A 21,961-nucleotide genomic window follows, 5' to 3' on the forward strand; every position below is an offset into this window, starting at 1 on the left:
AGGGGGAGAGAGAGAGAGAGAGAAACGCCTTTCAAGGCGGCGTGTCCCTCCCCGCGGCCCGTCACGCCCTTGCCACTCTCCGTAGCCGAGCCGGAAGCGCCGCCGGAGCGCGCGGCGAGAGCCGTGGAGGCCGTGAGGATGCTGTGGGCGCGGAGGGCGCCCTCGTTAGCCAGGCGCGGGGCCCCGTGGGGCTGGGCGCGCTCGGCAGCCTCCGGGGCCAACAGCGGGCAGCCGAGCCCGGAGAGCCGTGCGGACTCCAAGTACCGGGAGACGGTGCTGCTGCCCCGCAGCGGCTTCCCCGCCCAGCTGCCGGGCAGGCTGCAGCCCGAGGCCGAGGTGGAGCTACAGCAGGTACCGTGCGCAGGAGCCCACCGGGCTCGTGGGGACCTGCCCTGCTCGGCACCGTCCATCCGCGTGTCCTGCAGCCCCCCAGCATTGGACTATGTGGCGTGGGGAATTCGTGCTGTTCCCTCTCCTCGCAGCGAGCGGTTTCTCATGAGTCTGGCTTAGCCCTGGAGTGGGAGTGACCTGTGCACAGAGCCTCCCCCGTATATAATCTAACGCACGCTTTAAAACCCGTCATTAACAGGAGAGCAGAGTAATATCCCTGCTAGAAGATGAGTTTTTGATTTTTCACTAGTGCAGCTCTACGTTTACAGAACAAATGGTAAACCAAGGAGACGTCAAACTGCAGTTGTTTAACGCAGTAGTTCTCAGCCCAGGGCCCCCTGTGGGGCAGGGCGAGGGAAGCAGATTTTAGGAGATCCACCAAGCAGGGCTGCCATTAGACTCACTGGGGCCGAGGCAGAAAGCCAAAGCCCCTCCATGCAGGACTGATGATTGAGGCCCTGAGACTTGCCACCTGGGGTCGAAGCTTGAACAACTTAGTGTTGTGGGGCTCTCTGTGATGTGGGGCCCCAGCAATTTCCCTGTTTGCTATCCCCTAATGCTGGCTTTGGCTTTTATATGCAAAAAAACAGTCTTTGTGGTACAGGTGGCCCGTGGAGTTTTTAATAGTATCCAGGGGGAGAGGGCTCAGGAAAAAAAGGTCGAGAAGCTGTAGTTTAATATGTTCCATTCTTAAAACGTTCATTTACAAGAACTTCTTACAAACCTGTCTCCCCATCAGTTTAGTCCATCTTGAATTAGCGGTGAAGGAAGACAGAAGATTTTGGTTTATAAAGCTTGATGAATGTTAAACATGAGCCAAATGTTTCCCAGATGTTATTTTGATTTCAGGGGAGTTATACCAAGAACAAATCTGGCCAAATAAGTGCTCTATTTTATGTAAGAAAATAGGGACAATATTGTTAGCTTGGTAGTGGAGATTGGCAAGTAATTCACCAGAGAGGAAAGAATTCACTTGAGGAGTTGGAGCAGTTCTGCGTCATAGTTTTTTGACTGTTGGAATTATGTTAAAATGAAAACTTTTTTTAAACTACTAAAATGCAAACTTTTAATGAATTAAATGTTTTCATATTGTTTATACAGAAATGTGGTTTTTCAGAGCTATATTCATGGCAAAGACAAAGGAACACAAAGAATGAATTTTGTCTTCATGATGGGCCACCGTATGCCAATGGAGACCCTCATGTTGGTCATGCATTAAATAAGGTAAGTATAAGAGTAGTAGATTTAAGGTGTTTTATGCCTTCTGTAAGGTGCTGTGCACTCTCAATTCACATTGAAATAAATGAAATTGAGGATATTCCTTACTTTAGGATAGGGCCATTCATTTCTGTTTAATGGGTAAGCATATATAGTAACAGTGAAAATGACAAGTGGCTCTGTGTGGTGCTTATAGTTCCACATTGGTGTTCATATAATAAACTTATTTTCATTCTGTCAAAGTAAACACAGTTTCTACTTCAGCCCAGCAAACTTCTAGATGTATAGTTTGAGTATTATGTGCATAGTGACTTCAGAAGTATGTTATAGCTAGGTGAAACCCTCAAGCCCAGCGTAGTTGCAAACCGTGGCCTTCAGTTGTGCAAAATTTGGTTGCCTGTGCTATTAGAAAGAACAATAAGAAACATAAATGTGAAGGCTGAAACTTAATCTTTAGCACACCTGATTGTGCTTGGGTTGTGCACAGTTAACCAAAACCAATAAGATGTAAGTAACATACAGATGAGATGTATCATGCTAATGTGTAGGGATGGTAGTAACAATTATATCAAAAATAACGTTTGGCCTAACGTTTTTCTAGATTTTGAAAGACATCACTAATCGGTTCCATATGATGAGAGGTTATAAAGTGCACTATGTACCAGGCTGGGATTGTCATGGGTTGCCCATTGAATTGAAAGCATTGTCGGAACTCAAAGAAACTCAAAATCTTTCACCAATGGAGATTAGACAGAGAGGTAAACTATCCTTTGCAAAATTTTCTTACAAACATTTGTGACTTGCAATATTGTATTTTATAAGTTGTTTTTGAGTCTTTAATGGAATATTATTTTGCTGTTTTTCTGTGTGTTTTCATTTTAGTTTCACTACATTGGAATTTGTTAGGAACGTCTTGGTTATTAGATTATACGTGATCTGCAAAATATGTAGTGTAAGCTTACAAGGAGGGTGACCTGTGAAAACATAAAATCCTCACTGATAAAGTTTGCAGATGACACACAAATTTAAATGATAAATAATGAAGAGACCAGGTCACTGATTCAGAGAAATCTAGATTGCTTGCACCCAGTTTACCAAGAAAACAATATGCATTTTAATATGGCTAAATGTATACATCTAGGAACAGAGAGTGTAGGCTATACCTACAGGATGGGGGACTCTACCAGGGAAGCAATGACTCTGGAAAAGACTTGGGGCTGTGGTGGATAATCAGCTGCACATAAGCTCCCATTGTGGTGCTATGGCCAGAAGATCTAATGTGATCCTGGGAAGCTGTCATAGATCCACAGAATTGGTTCTGTGGCCTCAGTTTTGGAATAGTTTCTAGGAGTCTAGAGTCTCAAGGGGTCTCACTCCTTCTCCAGGGTAAGTCCCATGGCTTCACCACCTCCGTAGGCTGGACCTCTGAGCCATCAGCACTCCTGCTTCAGAAGGTGAGCTCTGTTCAGTGAGTCCCACTGAGGCAGACTTCTGAAGGAGACTTGTGCATTCCCTGTGTATCAATACATCTCTGCAAGCATCTGCAGTGCCATTCATACAGTGCTGTCAAAACAGAAGGGTTTATTAGTCAAATGCAGCGCAGCATAGAAAGTTTTTAGGGTTAGCATAGAGAAATGAAGCTTAAAGCATAGTCTGTTCTGGAGAGCCCAGCCAAGATGTAGTGAAACCACATCATTGAAGCTCTGTCTCTCCATCTATCCAGTCTCCTTTGTCAGACTCCTAGGTGCACCCATAACTGCTTCGCCCAGCCAACATTTAACTTCCACTTTACACCACCCCTCTTCCCCCAGACCTTTGTTCCTGAGCTGGGGAGAGGCAGCGCCATACTGTGCAAAGAGGCAGGGAAGTCTGTATCTCTTTGGGTCCTTGGTTGCTAGGTGTCCATGTCCAGTCTGGATCTGCCATTGTTTTCTCAAGAGCTCCACTGATATGGGACCTAAGGCCACAGACAACTAGGCATCATTCATACCTATGTTTTAGCCTGCCCTGAGAGCAAACAGTCCCATTTCATTCGCTAAGTAACAGTGCAGTATATTGGGGAAACCAAGGCACACATAGACTTAATAAAAATATTACAAAACAATTCCACTTAGTTACAGATACATAAATGGGCGAATCTTCACTAGGAGTAGAGAGATTATTTTACCTCTGTATTTGTTACTGGTGTGACTGCTGCTGTCCAGTACTAGTGCCCACAATTCAAGAAGAATGTTGATAAATTGGAGAGGGTTCAGAGAAGAGGCATAAGGGTGATTAAAAGCATTAGGAGGGAAAAAAGCCTTCTAGTGATGGATGCAAATTGCTCAATCTGTTTTGCTTAACAAGGAAAAGGTTAAAGGGTAACTTGATTAAAGTCTATCAGTATCTGCATGGGAAACAAATATTTAATAATTGGCTTTTCTCTTTTAGCAGAGACAGGAATGATGTGATCCAGTTGCTGGAAGTTGAAGCTAGACAAATTCAGATTGGAAACATTTTTAACAATGAAAGTAATTAACCATTGGAACATTTTGCCAAGGATTGCGGTGAAGTCTCCATCACTGACAATTTTTAAATCAAGATTTGATGTTTTTCTAAAAAAAACCTCTAGAAATTATTTTGGGGAAAGTCTATGGCCTGTGCTATACAGAAGGTCAGACTAGATCATAATGGTTGGTCCCTTCTGGCGCTGGAATCTATGAAAACACATTTGTTTTTTACCCCCATGCCATGTATAATATTGGAAAACTGTGTAGGTGGTGCCTTCTGAAAGTTTGATGGATTAGGTTGAAAGTGGTCTGATCATGTGTTGTGGTGTTGGTTTACTGGTAACAGTTTTGTCACGCAGTGGAATGACTGGCAATTATAGTACACATGCCCTTTAAACCGATATAACTTCACATCTCTTGAGAAGGTTGTCTTTGCAAATTTCAGTCTGTATGCACTGGCAAAGCAGTTACGAAAAACATGATACATCATTCACTTGCCTTGAGTTTAACAGCTCTCTCCAATAACTTTTTTTAGTTAGTTATTGCTAGGTGTATTTGGGATGATAAACATTCAGATGATTTTACATCACAAATGCAATGATATTTTTTTCCATTTTAAATTGGCTTGTAATTTAAATTTTAAAAAGGCATAATATTCAAACCCATTTTATTATGCTATTCTGATAGCAATGGTGGTTTAAACTAATGCGTTTAAAATAATGTGGTACATGGGGAGATTGTTTTGGATTTAGAATATTAGAAAAGTGGATGGCTTTTCTCTGCCTTTGTATGGTGCTATTATGTACTTGACTTGCATCTTGGTTAGCTACCATATACCTACTCAGACGGAGCTGCATTTTAGGGTTGAATAAAATAATGCCATTGTGTAGAGCCTAGTCTTACAACTCTTGTTCATGATTATTCCCATTGAGGAGAGCACAAAACCCCTTATATAACACTGTACATGTCAAACGTTGGCCAGTAGGTGATGTTCAGGAGCAGTGTTCGTTTGAGAACCTCAGCCAACCATTAATGCAGTGACTTTTCACCCAGGGTACAATTCCTGGAATATACTGGAGCCTGCATCTTTCTTATTAGCCTCTGGTTAGTAGATGTTTGATACATTTTAAACCCAGGTGGATTTGATTTAAATCACTAGTCAGGAAGACTCATAGACTTTAAGATTAGAAGGGACCATTATGATCATCTAGTCTGACCTCTTGCACAATGCAGGCCACAGAATCTCACCCACCCACTCCTGTAACAAACCCCTAACCTATGTCTGAGTTACTGAAGTCCTCAGATCATGGTTTGAAGAGCTCAAGCTGCAGAGAATCCTCCAGCAAGTGACCCGTGCCCCATGCTGCAGAGGAAGACCAATCTGCCCTGGAGGAAAATTCCTTCCCAACTCCAAATATGGCAGTCAGTTAAACCCTGAGCATGTGGGCAAGACTCACCAGCCAGCACCCAGGAAAGAATTCTCTGTAGTAACTCAGATCCCACCCCGTCTAACATTCTATCACAGACCACTGGGCATACTTACCTGCTGATAATCAAAGATCAGTTGCCAAATTAATTGCCAAAATTAGGCTATCCCATCATACCATCCCCTCCATAAACTTATCAAGCTTAGTCTTGAAGCCAGATATGTCTTTTGCCCTCACTACTCCCCTTGGAAGGCTGTTCCAGAACTTCACTCCTCTAATGGTTAGAAACCTTGGTCTAATTTCAAGTCTAAACTTCCTAGTGTCCAGTTATATCCATTTGTTCTTGTGTCCACATTGGTACTAAGCTTAAATGATTCCTCTCCTTCCCTAATATTTATCCCTCTGATATATTTATAAAGAGCAATCATATCCCCCCCAACCTTCTTTTGGTTAGGCTAAACAAGCCAAGCTCTTTCAGTCTCCTGTCATATGATAGGTTTTCCATTCCTCAGATCATCTTAGTAGCCCTTCTCTGTACCTGTTCCAGTTTGAATTCATCCTTCTTAAACATGGGAGACCAGAACTGAACACAGTATTCCAGTATTCCAGATGAGGTCTCACCAGTGCCTTGTATAACGGTATGAACACCTCCTTTTCTTTGCTAGAAATACCTCGCCTGATGCATCCTAAAACAGCATTAGGTTTTTTAATGGCCATATCACATTGGCGGCTCATAGTCATCCTGTGATCAACCAATACTTCGAGGTCCTTCTCCTCCTCTGCTACTTCCAACTCATGTGTCTCCAATTTATAATTTAAAATTTACTCCCTAAATGCATGACCTTGCACTTTTCACTATTAAATTTCATCCTATTACTATTACTACACTTTACAAGGTCATCCAGATCTTCCTGTATGATTTCCCGGTCCTTCTCTGTGTTAGCAATGCCTCCCAGCTTTGTGTCATCCGCAGACTTTATTAGCACATTCCCACTTTTTGTGGCAAGGTCAATAATAAAAAGATTAAATAAGACTGGTCCCATTGGACTCGATTTAATCATGGTTTTCTACATAAAAGTGCATTCTTGTTGGTTGTTATAACCATAATACATATTCTTCACAACTCAGAGATAGATGTAGGTTTCATTTTTAGAAGGTACACACTATACATTTTTAAACCGTGATTTATTTTGAAAACTTTTCAGATTAGTTTTACAGCTATATCAGAAAACGAATGATTGTTTGGTTATTTCATTTAGCAAAAGTAACTGAAGCAGATATTTATGAAGTCATTGGGAGGTGAACTATCTCCAGTTCAACAGGTTAATTATTAATATTTGGAGGATTTTCTTGCCATGCTGTATTAGAAAGAGAACATCACCAGACGGATATTTAAATTGTTTTATTTAACTAAAAGAAGATATTAACTATTCTGGATTTTTTTCTTCAGAAGCAAACATATAGTATTTTAACAAAACAAGCATATGTCCCTCGCTTCTCACATTTATCTCCAGACTTCTCCTTGTCCAGATCTATTCCGCCACCAACAATCTTCTATTCATTGAACTTTTTGAAGCTTTGTACTTTTAGAGAAAGGTAAGGGATTGACTCTATGTACACAAATTTGCAGAGGGACAATAGAGTTGAGGTCTGTTATTTCTCACCTTTGTATTTATTTAAAAACATTTTTGCTGTTAACAAGTATGTTACCTCTGGAGACACAATCCACAGTTTGAGACCTGCAAAACTAAGCAGCTCTGATGATATCTTCTAGACTGAGCATTGAGTTCTTTGGGTAGGTAGAAAGATTAACCTAAATAATCTATACAGAAGCCTGTGGAACCCCATAAAATTGAGTCCCTAATCCATGAACTATTGGAACTCATTTACAAAAGTTTTCTTAAACATTACATGAATATATTGTCTCATATTATAGAATTAGAATTTATAATTCCTATTCTATGATGAGATCTTTGAGCTATAATGTGTCTTAATTAAAAGGATAGATTTTTTTCCCTCAAAAATCATTTTATCAAAAAAATTCAATTTAAATTAAAAAAAATCAGATTTTTTTATCTTTGATTTGTATCCATTCTATTTTAAATTTTATCCCATTGTAACTTCTGGAATAGAGAATGATCTTCTACCCTTTTCAGAACTTCCTGATTGCTGCCAGGGAACAGCTCTCTGTCCCAGCCCTCCTATATTTTGTTGTTGTTCTCTCTCCCTACTTGTATCTCTTCCTCTTCCACCGCCACCACTCCATCCCCTGCAGTTCATAACTTCTCCCAGTAGGGTGGAGCATGATATTCATGATTCTAGACCACATTGCTGCTCCCTTCAGGGTTCTGAATACAGCTTGTCAAATAATAGGGTGGGGAGGAATGTGAAAACTTATGCATTTAAAAAAATCAAAATTTATTTGAAAAATTATTCGCAGTTTACAATTTAATCAGCTCTAGTTCTGAATAGCAGCATTTTAAACCAACTGGTCTTAATTTCAGGCAGCTGCTTGCTGCTTTGCAAAGCAAGGAATAGCAGCAGAGGCACTACAGTGGTTGGTCAGTTTACATTCATTTTACATTTTTTTACATTTGGAAGGTTGTCTTCATAACCATAAGGGTTAGAGTATTTTTCCTTTTGAAATTAAAGTTTACGTTCTGTTAAAATGAATGGCTTACCTGAAAAAACTTCCTATAGGTGACTGACTTTTTCAAACCCTGCCATTCACTTTGATGGGACTACTTGTGAATAAAGCATTTTGAGGTTTGCAAAAGTTGCTGTTATATAAATCAGTTAGTTTATTTTGTTCCCAGCTGAGGTTAAGCTTTCTCTAGCAAGTAAGCCGTTAGCATTTTCTAAAACTAAAGTGATCATGCAGATTTTAAAAGTACATTGTTTTTAAAAATTATTCTTATTTTTTAGCAAAAGAATTTGCAGAAAGGGCAATTGAGAAACAGAAATCTGCTTTCATTCGCTGGGGTATAATGGCAGATTGGGCTAATTGCTACCGCACATTTGATAGGAAGTATGAGGCAAAACAACTAAGTATCTTCCACAAAATGTATGACAAGGTATGCTAGTGTGTCATTTAACAAAGTCCTTAAATTACTGAAGTTACAATGTAATTTTAATCCAGTTAACTCTGTATTTTTCCCCTTTAGGGTTACATTTATCAGGACTATAAACCAGTATTTTGGTCTCCTTCAGCAAAGTAAGAATCAACTAACCATTTTATCTCTAACATGAAAATATATTACTCTCTCTACTTTATATTTTAATGTGGTTTAACCCATGTTTGATCTTCACCCAGTACAGCCTTGGCTGAAGCTGAACTTGAATACAATCAGCAACATGTCAGTCGTTCTGTATATATCAAATTCCCCTTGTTGAAAACGCCTCCTAAACTGGCCTCTGTGATAGGTATGATTTGTAATTCTTAGTTCTTGTTAAGACTCTGATATCTTTTGGATTTTATGACAAATAACATATTTGTTAATTTGCATCTTTAGCTGGATGTTCAACTGTTGGTTTGCTAATCTGGACCACTCAGCCCTGGACTATTCCTGCCAATCAAGCTATTTGTTATATGCCAGATTCAGAGTATGTATTTAACTTTGTTTAACTTTATAAATCTGCTTCCATTGGTATCAAAATCTATTAGCAGAGTTGCAGTGCTCTTAATAGCAGGGCTGAAGTAATAGGCATTTTAGGTTTACTTAATGGCATTTTAAATTTTTTAGGTAACTCAATTTCAGACTTTTTCCCATCTCATTTTTAATAAGTTAATTATTCTGTATTATTTTTAGTTCTTTGAAGTTATTGCTCCTTTAGGGCCTGCTTTTGCATTCCTTCTATTGAAATCATTTGGAGCTTTGAGTGTGAAACAGTTGTAGGATTTTTGTAGTTAAAATCACATTTTCTAACGGTTTAAAAAGAGCAAATGTCTAAACAATTTAAAATGTAAAGTTTTGTACTAAAACATGTTTGCTAATATTTTTTTTTCTAATTTAATATATTTAATACATTTGTCTTGTAGCTATTCCATTGTAAAATGTGCAAATACTGGTGAATGTTACATTCTGGCTGCAAATAGAGTTGAGTCTACAGCTGCCATCTTGGACACGCAATTTGAAGTTATTTCAACATGTAAAGGTAAGTGTTTTAAATATGCTCTGAATGTTAATTTGTAGGGTAGTATGTTCTAGGCATTTGTTAGAATGTTGATGTAAAAGTGAAGTATCTTCGTGTTTCATTAGCTACACTTTGAACACGTATTTATAGTAATTTTAGCTAAAAATAATCTGAAAAATAATCAAAATTTGGTGGTGGTAGTAACTTTTCAACCAAAGTGCTTTACAGAAGTTATCCCATTTGTAAAATGGAAATAAGAAGTTGGAGGATAATTATGTACAGAATACAAAGCATAGCACATGAGGAGTGGACTAGGAATACAGTTTACCTTGATGATGCTGTTTTGCATCTATCTTGAAATTCAGGTGGATTCCTAACCCAAAATTGGTTCAAATGTACTGTGTCTATCTTGTATGAGAGTCCCAAATAAAGTTAACATGGGTCTGGTATTGGTGTACTGACTGCCTGCTTCACTGCAACATGAGCTGTTGAAATTCTTCACTGTGGAGGCATTAGAAGTGCTAAGGCTGATAGTGCTCTGTGGTGTTAACATCCAAGTAGTTGACGAATTCCTGAGCTAACTCAGAATAATCATCACTGTGAGGACCGTTGAACAATCCTAGGTGATTGCTGGCTGTGCAGTTGTCTACATTTGTGATTTGGAATTTAAACTGGGATTGTGGTTGTCAGTTGGAAATTTTACCCATGTGATGGACCTATCCTCACTGCCTCTGATTAGAGCTGGTGGAACGCCTCTCCTGATGGAGTAAGGAATTTTTTTGTATGACCTGTTCTCAATAATTAATTGAACCTGACCATTTCCTGAGGGATGTAAGTTATCCATTCCTGCAACAGGAGGAATGGTTTGACCAGACTTTATAATCTCATTCTCAGCTATCAACAAAGTGGCCCTAGATGTCATCTTCTCTGGCTTCATCGGGTTAAGTCACTATGGTTTACAAATGACCTGCAGCAACTGAAATGAGAGCTAAAATGGAGCACTGATGACAAAAGTCTCACTTTAGGAACCTCTTTCTCCCCTCCTTCCTCTACTGTCTGAAATAGCCCAAATTAGTTTACCTTTAACACCTGAAGTTGTCCATCTAAGTCTTGAATCTGTTTATCCAGGCTTGTGGGGAGGGAGAGATGCAGTAAGGCTTTGCATTTGGGAGGGTGTTGAAGTATTGTTTGAATTTGATCTCTGGTTTATTTTTATTGCCTGGTTTAGGGGAAGATGTTGGATATTTAATGTCGCTGTACTTTATAATGGTTAGTTGCTTAGTGCTTGAGATGAGAGCCTTTGTTTTATAAGTTCTTAAAGATATAGTATATCTATGTACTCTCTGTGTGTGTGTGTGTGTGTGTGTGTGTGTGTATATATATATATATATGGTCAAATGGGAAATTAGAAGCAAAGCTGTGGAAAGATTTCAGGTCTACCGTCTCCAGCTTGGTCTTCAAACCACTAGATCACAGTATATTATACTGCCATCCTGGATACTAGAGTTCAATATTAAGTTTTGGTACATTGAGACCTAGGACAGCAAGAGATAAGAATGCACTTCGTTCCTGTAGGCTAGGAGTGCCTTATAGAGCTCAACTACTTCTGGAGTAGCATTGCTTGGCTCAGAAAAAAACATTATTCTCCTGGATGGATGGGGGTGTCTGTGCAGGAGTGGCACAAATGGGGAGACAGGGAAGCCCAGTACTCTGGAGGGTAGATAGGAAAAACTGTATCAGAGTATGGATATATGCATTTTTGTGTATGAATTGTAATTTTTTTGTTCTATTACTAATTTTGAAGAACAAAAGCTGGGCTCATAAATTGTTGACAATCCCATTTCTCTTTGCTTCAGGTGTTGATTTGGAAAATGGTTCTTGTGCTCATCCCACAATTCCTGGCAGAGAATCCCCTTTCCTGCCAGCAAATCATGTGACAATGGCAAAAGGAACAGGTTTAGTTCACACAGCCCCAGCTCATGGTATGGAGGATTACAGTGTAGCTTCGCATCACCAGCTGCCCATGGTACTTTTGTTTGTTTGTTTTTCCTCTTTTTTAATCTGTATATTTTTGGTAACACACCACTAAAATGTTAAGTGTCGCATAACTTATACATTTTGTGTGACATTTACAATTGTTTTGATGCTTGTATGTAACCATCTCAATGTCACTGATTAACTTGGAGACCTGCTGTAAACAGCATTGCCCTTGGAAGAGCAAAGGCTTGGATTCTAAAAACATAAGTAGTAAAAATGGTTCTGCTTTTCAGCCAATTGTTGCCTAAACTTGGTAGTGTAGCAGTGGAATAGAATACTCCTTTTTGGAGAAGTTAAATTATAAATACAGAGAGATCAGTTGAAAATTGCAACTTTTTCTGCCTCGGTTTGCCACGTAATATAGGTAATTGTTGTTTTTAGTATCTCTCCAAGGAGCTTTGAGGTCTTTGAGAGATTCTTGGGGAGGAGCAAATGGGGAGAGGGATAGCTCAGTGGTTTGAGCATTGGCCTGCTAAACCCAGGGTTGTGAGTTAAATCCTTGAGGGAGCCACCTAGGGATCTGGGGTAAAATCAGTACTTGGTCCTGCTAGTGAAGGCAGGGGGCTGGACTCAATGACCTTTCAGGGTCCCTTCCAGTTCTATGGGATATAATATGTGGAGATATACCTATTAAGATGTTCTGTAAATGTAAAAAATGTTAGTAAAGAAATAAATTCATCCTCTTTTATGGGAATTGCTTAAAAGAAAAAGTAGCTTATCAGCCAAATAATGAACTACAGTTCTATAATATGTAAACTTCTCTTTGTAACATTCTAGATTTCTGTTGGCTTTTTTTTTTCTTGCTGTGAGATCATCAGAGTGTAATTTGATCAGCTCTTGAATAAAGGAATTTGTGTGAATAAAGGAGTTAGTAATTGGAGGCGAGCTGTCCAAGGAAAATCTAGAAGAGGGTGATGAGTATTTGCTTAAATACATCTCAAAGTGCTTTACATTGTACAGAGGGGAAACTGAGACAAAGAGTGGCTAAGTGACTTGCCATTGCTCATGCAGCAAACTAGTGGCAGAACTCAGGTCTTGTATTTTACAGTCTAGTATCCACTGGATCATGCTGTCTGTAGTAGTATTGATAGTTGATTAGGTGGTGCTGTTCACTCTTATGCAGCAGCATTAGTTCAGCACTGATTAATGTTCTGAGGTACTGTTCTGTGGAAGGTGACTGATTTGGATGAAACGTAAAAGTGAGATTTTTGCAGCTTGTTGCCAAAAATGTCTCACTTCACTTCTTGCAAGACTGGGGCTAAATTTCCAATGTGGGAAATCGTCTGCCTTCCCCTGTAGCTTCAAATGGATAAAGTATTTTTTGCCTTCTCTGTTGAGCTAGTGTTCTGCTTTATATAAAGGCTGACACCCTCCTCCTCAGAAGTGGCTGTTTCAGTGATGGATGAAGTGATCCCTGTATGTGTAATCAATTTGCAATATATGGGTGCTTTAGGAGCTCTGGCAGAAAGGATTAATATAGTGTTTTAAAGCTGAACCTGACATGATCTAACTTGTACTTAAGAATTTTTCCTTGGCATTATTTCTGTTAGGCTAAGTGTACTTCTGTTTTGCTTGTAGTTATTCTATCTGTGAAGAATTAAGTGGAATAGTACTCTTTGACTTGGTGGAGTTCATCCTGTGCTGAGAATTTCAGGCTCAGTGGCATGTCGGCAAATTTCAGGGTTGTTACATCATAATTACCTTTGAATATTAAAAGTGACATCTTATATCTCAGCCTGATTCAAATGTATGGTATATTATACTGCAATCTTAGTTCATAATTTCAGATTCTTGTAAAATAATTGGAATACAATAGGCCCTTGATATTTTGACATGACTAAAAATATTCTTGTGTTAGGATTGCCTGGTGGATGAAGGTGGATTTTTTACAGAAGCTGCAGGTCCTGAGCTTCAAAACAAGGCTGTACTGGAAGAAGGAAATGAAGCTGGTTAGTATCTTGTGTTCAATTAGTCAATATTTTGTCAAATACTTTGAAGGCTCATGTAAACCAAACAAATCTTACAGTGGACAAAATATTGGCACTTCCTGTTATCAGGAGGATGGGAATTGGACTTTGGGGAAAGGAAAGACGTGGGGTTAGCAGCAGTAGTGTTGTGTTAATCTGATTTCTTATTACCTCTAACTCCTAATTCTCACTCTCAACAGTCATTGAGATGCTTCAAGCAGCAAAGAGTTTATTAAAAGAGGAGAAATGTGTACATAGCTACCCATATGATTGGAGGACTAAGAAACCAGTGATTATTCGTGCAAGCAAACAGTGGTTTGTAAACACAGCAAATATCAAGGTTACAGCCCAGGTACTACACTTTTACATAGTTTGCTATTTGGGGGAGTGTAAAGGACATTACTATTATATGGGGTCTTTGCATAACGTGTACATTCCACTTCAAAAGTATGCTTTCCTCCCTTAGTGTTTACAAAGACTTTGCAGCTGATAGTAATCACAGTCTTATTAACAATTAGTTTGGAAATTATCAGCAGTTACATTTTCATTTATTTGCCACCAACTTTAGACTAATTGTGCACTTATGCCATTTTCCATTTAAGACTCCAAAGAAGAAAAGTTCCAGTGGTTGGGAGAGCTGGGTTCAATACCTCCACTCAAGCCCAGACTTCCTGTATGATCTTTGTAATCACGTAACCTCTCTGTGCCTCAGTTCCCTATCTGTAAAACTGGGATAATAGAGGGCTTGTGAGGATAAATACATTAAAGATTGTGAGGTGCGTGGTAGCAAGGGTCATGTAAGTAGTTCAGATAGGTAGATTCAAGCAGAAAATAAAGTAACTGGTGTTGATGATATCCATGAGGTATCACCTTGGAGCATATTATATCAATATGTGAGGATTTCTGCCAGTAAGTCTTTGTGTCTTGAGAGAATAAATAGTATTATTTTGTTAAATTCTGAATTCTCTCCAACCCTGAATAATTGTAGTTGTGGTTATTTCATAGGAATTGTTAAAAAAAGTGAAATTTATTCCTGCATCAGCAGTGAATAGAATGCTAGAAATGTTGGACAGAAGGACATACTGGTGCATCTCAAGACAGAGGAGTTGGGGTGTTCCGATTCCAGTGTTCTATCATAAGACAACAGGAGAATCCCTGATAAACAGGTATCTATTTTATTCATATAAAAAATGAGACCTGTCTTGCTCTGATATAGAAAATATTAAAACTACAAACAACTGAAGTGCAAGCAAATTTATTTTGGTTCATGACTGTGTTTTTGGCATAGTTAATTTTATTTATTTTTTTTTCATTTAAAAGAACTAGAGGTGCCAATGTCTCATTAATGAATGTGGTTTAAAGATAGTGGTCTAGGTCTGTCTCATACCACTAACCAACAGTGAGCTGAGCTGCCTCCTTGATGTTTGTCTCTGATTTAATAGATTTTTCAGGAGAGCTGATGTTAGACATCAGTATTAAACATAAAGAACTGCATCCTGTAGCTAGAACAGATAATGACTATAATCTCAGCCTTATGAACTCAATTATGCAATTATTTGTTACAATAATTTCTGAAATTGAAAAGTTGACAGATGTCTGTGAAATGAGAAGACTAAAGTGGGATGGTCAAATCAGGTGCAGAATAAGAAACCTATGGCCTATTTCAGAGTTAACTTGGAGGCCATTTAATCTTTCAGAGGGCCCCTATTTCCAGTTTGAGGTATTTGTTACCATAAAGTTAGGTCACAGGCTTTCATATGTAAAACTTTGTTTCCAGCACCATCTAGTACAGTTAGAGTTATCTGTTTATCATAAACTCAAAAATGTAGGGCTAGAAGGGACCTTGAGAGGTCATTTAGTCCATCCCACCTCATGCTAAGGCAGCACCAAGTAAACATAGACCATCCCTGACAAATGTTTGTCTAACCTGTTCTTAAAAATCTCCAATGACAGGGACTCCTTGGAAGCCTATTCCAGTGCTTAGCTATCCTTATAGTTAGATTTTTTTCCCTATGATCTAGATCTCCCTTGCTGCAGATTAAGCACATTACCTCTTGTCCTACCTTCATAGCCATGGAGAACAATTGATCACCATCCTTTTTAAAACAGCTTTAACATATTTGAGACTGTTACCAGTTCCGTCCCAGTCTTCTTTTCTTGAGACTAAAGATGCCCAGTTTTTATACCCTTTCCTTGGAGATCAGGTTGTTCTAAATCTTTTATCATTTTTTTTGCTCTTCTCTGGACTGTCTCCAGTTTCTCCATATCTTAAAGTGTAGTGCCCAAAACTGAATGTAGTACTCCAACTGAGGCCGCACTAGTGCTGAGCAGAGGCAGGGAAGGATAGCTCAGTGGGTTTGAGCATTGGCCTGCTAAACCCAGGGTTGTGAGTTCAGTCTTTGAGGGGGCCACTTAGGGATCTGGGGCAAAAATCAGTACTTGGTCCTGCTAGTGAAGGCAGGGGGCTGGACTCAAAGACCTTTCAGGGTTCCTTCCAGTTCTATGAGATAGGTATATCTCAAAATATGAAAGAGCAGGACAATTACCTCTTGTGTCTTATATATGACACTCCTATTATCATTCTTTCTGCTTTTCATGAGTTCACAAAAAAAAATCTGAACTGAGTTTTAAAACAAGTAGTACATTTCAGCCTAGTACACTGATACTTAAAAACAAATCAGTCAAACAACAACAAAAGTCCCCCAAAGAATTTTAACATTTTCCAAAGTGTTTTCCTTCTGATTGTCTCTTACAGCTAAACTGCTTTTAATTTTTAAACTGAAACTTTTCATAGACTCAAGCATAGAATATCAGGGTTGGAAGGGACCTCAGGAGATCATCACCCCCCTGCTCAAAGCAGGACCAATTTCCAGACAGATTTTTGCCCTAGATCCCTAAATTGCTCCCTCAAGGATTGAACTCACAACCCTGGGTTTAGTATGCTCAAACCACTGAGCTATCCCTTTTGTTGAGCTCTTTATTTTCATGATCAGGGTACTACCTTTAGCTTGTTGGGGGGGAAGAGCTTTTAAAGTGTGAGTCTACCCTAAAAGATGACTTTTTGTAAAAATGGCATTGTGGAGTCATTGCTTTCCATATTTGATTTTCTGAGTCAGTTCCTGCCTTCAGATACACAACCAGAATACAGCTGAGTTACACTTATGCCCTTAGTGACCCCTGTACAAATTCATTTAAGGATAATAAGATTGTATAGGTGAAGGGGAGTGGAAATTGGTTGCCGAGTCTCTTATGGCTGGTGATGAGCACTCTTTAAAGAATCCAGTTTGACTTCCAGAACTCAGGGCGAGTTTTCAGGACTGAAAAAATTGTATATGGAAATCAGTCAGACATAATTGGTATGGAACCTAATAATGCCATTTCTAAAAATATGGTTCTAATGTGGCATACACTTCATATTTAGAATGCAATCCTGGTGGATAGGGAGAAAGTGTTAAATGCATGATATGTCTTGACTTTATAAAGGCATTTGATACTGTCTTGCATGATATTTCTCATTAACTAACTAGGGAAATACAACCTAGATGGAGCTACTATAAGGCGGGTGCATAAGTGGTTGGAAAACCATTCCTAGAAAGTAGTTGTCAGTGGTCACAGTCAAGCCAGAAAGGCGCATCAAGTGGGGTGCTGAAGAGATCAGTTCTGGGTCTGGTTCTGTTCAATATCTTCATCAATGATTTAGATAATGGCATAGAGATTATACTTATAAAGTTTGCAGATGATACCAAGCTGACAGGGGTTGCAAGTGTTTTGGAAGATAGGATTAAAATTCAAAATGATCTGGACAAACTAGAGAGATGGTCTGAAGTAAATAGATTGAAGTTCAACAAGGACAAATGCAAAGTATTCCACCTAGGAAGGAATAATAAACTGCCCCCGCTCCCCCCAAATGGGAAATGATTGACTAGGAGGAGTGCTGCATAAAGGGATCTGTGGGTCATAGTGGATCACAAGCTTTAAATGTGTCAACAATGTAATGCTGTTCCAAAAAAAGCAAAGATCATTCTGGGATGTATTAGCAGGAGTGTTGTAAGTAAGAGACAGAATAATTCTTCCACTCTACTAGACTTTTGTGTCCAGTTCTGGGTGCCACATTTCAGGAAAGATGTGACTGAATTAGAGAGAGTCCAGAGAAAAGCAACAAAAATGATTAAAAGTTCTAGAAAACATGACCTACCAGGGAAGATTTACAAAATTGGGTTTGTTTAGTCTGGAGAAGAGAAGACTGAGAGGGGACATCAAAACAGTTTTCAAATACATAAAATGTTGTTAACAAGGAGGAGGGAGAAAAATTGTTGTTCTTAACCTCTGAGGATAGGACAAGAAGCAATGGGCTTAAATTGTAGCAAGGGTGGTTTTGCTAGGTTGGACATTAGGAAAAACTTCCTAACTGTCACAGTAGTTAAGCACTGGAATAAATTACCCAGGAAGGTTGTGGAGTCTCTCATTGGAGATTTTTAAGAGCAGGGTAGACAACTACCTGTCAGGAATGGTCTAGATAATACTTAGTCCTGCCATGAGTGCAGGGTACTGGACTAGATGTCCTCTTGAGGTTTCTTCCAGTCCTATGATTATATGCAAAGCTAGTCAATGTGTGTGGTGTGTGCACACATTTCTCTTTGTTCACTTCCTCTGTCTATGGTATTTATTATCAACATGCAAATAGTGCCAAGGTACTCTTGGACAAAAACATGTAAAGGCTCTATATATTGGATTAAAGTAATCTCTTACCTGTGGAAGTCATTCATCTAGTTAAAAAAGCATTTACAAAAAGGCTTCAGATATATCTTTACACAATAAAGTATGGCTCCTCTGCGGGAGCCATTACAGTGCATCTGGAAAGTAGCCTTGTAAAAAAGTATTTTTGCTTTTCGTATTTCAGAATCGTGTGAAAAATAAAGATAATTTAGTATTATGTTAAAAACAAAAACTCCTACTTAGCACAACTTTGCAGTCAGTTAACAAGCTATGAAAATGAGCCTTAAGCAATATTTTCCTCTGAAATTGTAGATAAACACCATAATATGCACAAATAGGACTGATTGCATACATTTAGCTGGGCAACAGGGAACATATTTGAAGGTAGTGACGGATAGGAATTCTCCTTTCATTATAGCTATCTTAAAGGCCAAGAACATATGCCAAAAGGTGTGCCTTTGTAAACCTTTGAGCTGTGGCATGTCACTGGAGTTGTATGAACAGTGGCATTGTTGGGGCATTGTTATGGAGAAAACATTGCAGTAGATCAGCAACTCCACCTTTGTGGAAGCCCATTATTCATGAATGTCAAAAAGTGACATGTGGGGGTGGTTAAGGGTCAATACAGCACATGAGATTAAAAAGTGAAATACAGAAAAGACTTGTACACTATATGATTGAAAATTAGATTTATTCTCTTTGGCTGCCACATCTGTTGCTCTTTTACATGAAAATATAAATAATGAGCATTGACTTAAAAATAAGTATTGCACAGTTTGTTCTTCTAAAAATTTTGCAGTACAGCAGGAGATAAATTTTCTCTAAGTTAGTCATAGCAGACTTCTGGTTCCAAAGCAGTTAAGGCATGCAGAATATTGGCCTACAGAAGTGACAGACAAATTTAGAAGACAGTCTGTCAATTCATAGGTCATTTTCCTGTACACCAGTTCTTAATAAAATGTACAGCGGTCCTACATATTTTATTGTCGTTGGTTCTCATACATTACAGTATGTAGCATGATATGGTCCATGAAGCTTCTAATGTCTTTTTAAGTATTCAGACTTATATAAATTAATGAATCAATTAGAACACAGTATTCCAAAGAGCTTTGATCTAAAATTGCACTTATATTTTTAACTCCAATGGTGTATAAATGTGTGTGGCTGCTCCACATTCTGTCAGTAGATATCAAAAGTAGCAGCATCTCCACTGGAAGTCAGTGTAGTCCACATGGAGTTGCTGTTACATCTGATAACACTGTTGGTTAGTCCTGAATGATTCCCCATAGTTATCTTAAAATAGTAACTCTATTAAAATAAATCAGTGGTATTTTTCTGTGCAAGTGTGGGGTATGCCCATGGACTTGCCATTTGAAAGTTAGCAGCATTCTTATTTTGCAGGATGTATGTTGCATGCCCTAAGACAGTAAGCTTTAAAAAAGTTTGCAGTTCTGCTGTTGTTTTACATTTTAAAAACAAGAACTAGATTCTTATTCTGCATCAGTTACATTTAATGCTTCATCTCTCTAAGAATGCTTACTGGCATCCACATGTGCCATTGCAGACATTTTGGGCATGCAGCAACAAGCATAGTCTTCCAGCATTAAAATGTGATCTAAATGGTGTTCTAATGCAGATAAATATTAAATCCCACAAAAAAGTACCTCTCCCTCCTCAGCATATTTAAGTCGAGTTCAAAAGTTTCAGTAAAATGGCAAATTCCTACTTCCTATATGAGAGAGAAGAGAAGTTATACATTAAATAATTGCAGTTTTCAAATAGTTATTATGAGAATGTGGCAGCAGGAGAGTGTGTGTGTGTGTGTGTGTGTGTGTGTGTGTAAAAATTTAAAAACTGCACAAGACAACAATTTAACAAATTAAATAATCAATCTGATTTGTGCAATTGTCATTCTCCAACATTAGGTTTTCAAGTAAATATTTTAATTTTTTTCCCTAGATTTATTGAAAATGTAACAATATCCTACAGACTAAATTAAAAGCTACGATTTAGAATAGTAACTCACCTCAAGTAACAAATATAAAGTGCAAACTTTTATAGATAACTACTACTTAGCTTTACTAATTCATTATCTGAATATTAGTATTAATCGTTATATTGGACTAATAAAATTTCCTAAAGTGTTCTCCCCTTTTCCTGTGATTTTATTATTAGTTAGGTATGTAATCACTTAAATTGTACATAGAAAATCCAGTCGCATGTTTCCTGTATAAATATATCTACAATTGAAAGTAAATAACTTTATCAAATGTACTTTGTTTAAAACATATTTCAGTAAGTTCAGAACATTAGCAGCTTACCCCTTCCCTTCCAAAGTACTGTCCGGCGAAGTACTGATACCTATATAAAAAGAGACTCTACCTTGCACTCATTATTTTACGAAAAGAAAGGGGACTAGAGAACACCAAGAACTGGTTTTTTTCTTCTGCTGGGAATCATCTTAATGCTGCTTAATTTCCGATAACACCCTAAATAAGCAGTCAGTACAAGCAATATCAGAGTTCAAAATGATTGGTTGGTGTCATGGTAGCATGAATTACCTCATGGGTTTTCACGGTTAGAGACCTAGCAAGTGACACGTAAGACAAGTGCTTTTAGATATGGTCTATGACTATAAGGCAAAGTTTTACAATGGAGTTTATTGCTTACTCTATGAATTATTGTACTCACATGGAAGCTTATAGATTGTAGAGTGATGAGTAATTATTTGAGAGAGGTTTTTTCCCACTGGCACTTTGATATATTTATGTATTGAGAGAATTTCACCTTAGTTTTTAAAATATGCCTACAGTATGTGGACTGTAACTACAAAGATAGTAGGGAGAACACTTACTATTCGTGAGAATCTTGGGGAGAGGTCAGAGGAGTGGCTTTTAAAATCTTTCAGGGGGGCAGACGCTGGATCCTTGGAATCTTAGATATTATATACAACCGCTTTTTAAAAAATACTTTATTGTATGATATTTAAATTCTCCCAGAGTTTTTGTATGATATTTAAATTCTCCCAGAGTTTTTGTTACAGAAATTGAATGAGATGTAAATGATTTCAAATGGCTGAACCTTTACAATTAGTTGATTTCAGACTGCCATAAAAACCTGAGAATACGGGTTAATGATTAGTAAACCTGTCAATATTTGACTACTTTTATTTCATATAATTAATTGCATAATGTAACCAGGAGAATCTGACATTATCTAATGCTATTTTTATATTGTGGAAGAGAAAGTTATGTCGTAATTCACGTCAGGTTCAGGGGAATTTGCACTCTAAAATAAACTCCTACTGATGTTCATAAATGAACCATATTAGGTTTTATTTTGTATAACATTATGCATGATAAAAGGATAGTTCAACCCATGATGATTATGTAGAAGTATTCATGGAAACAGTAGAGAAAACCACTGCTAAGTGGGGTTGACAAAACCTTGTGGTAGGGACATTTTCTAACACCATTCACACACAAAACACGGAAGATTGCAAGGTTGCATTTTCTTCTGGAGATCTACAGGGAACAACAAGTAAACAAAATTCTTTATTACAAATAACACAATTTGCCATTCC

At 38.2% G+C, this 21,961-nt stretch overlaps 1 protein-coding gene across 4 annotated transcripts in view; it reads left to right on the forward strand.

Moving 5' to 3' along the window:
- Positions 1 to 119: 119 nt before the first annotated feature.
- Positions 120 to 21,961, forward strand: part of IARS2 (isoleucyl-tRNA synthetase 2, mitochondrial) — a 55,377-nt gene continuing 33,535 nt past the window's right edge. Inside the window, exons 1-12 of one of the 4 annotated variants that reach the window (XM_050948452.1) lie at positions 120 to 351; positions 1,492 to 1,614; positions 2,210 to 2,366; positions 8,450 to 8,598; positions 8,689 to 8,738; positions 8,838 to 8,947; positions 9,037 to 9,127; positions 9,564 to 9,679; positions 11,515 to 11,684; positions 13,554 to 13,644; positions 13,863 to 14,014; positions 14,668 to 14,828. In XM_050948452.1, coding sequence (XP_050804409.1) covers positions 139 to 351; positions 1,492 to 1,614; positions 2,210 to 2,366; positions 8,450 to 8,598; positions 8,689 to 8,738; positions 8,838 to 8,947; positions 9,037 to 9,127; positions 9,564 to 9,679; positions 11,515 to 11,684; positions 13,554 to 13,644; positions 13,863 to 14,014; positions 14,668 to 14,828 — 1,583 coding nt within the window. In that variant the 5' untranslated portion in view covers positions 120 to 138. Of the gene's footprint in view, positions 352 to 1,491; positions 1,615 to 2,209; positions 2,367 to 4,038; positions 4,119 to 8,449; positions 8,599 to 8,688; positions 8,739 to 8,837; positions 8,948 to 9,036; positions 9,128 to 9,563; positions 9,680 to 11,514; positions 11,685 to 13,553; positions 13,645 to 13,862; positions 14,015 to 14,667; positions 14,829 to 21,961 lie in introns of those variants that run through there. The other 3 variants (XM_050948453.1, XM_050948455.1, XM_050948456.1) reach the window with 3 other exon arrangements.

This window comes from Gopherus flavomarginatus, chromosome 4 (assembly GCF_025201925.1).
Source record: "Gopherus flavomarginatus isolate rGopFla2 chromosome 4, rGopFla2.mat.asm, whole genome shotgun sequence".
NCBI classification, from domain to species: Eukaryota; Metazoa; Chordata; order Testudines; family Testudinidae; genus Gopherus; species Gopherus flavomarginatus.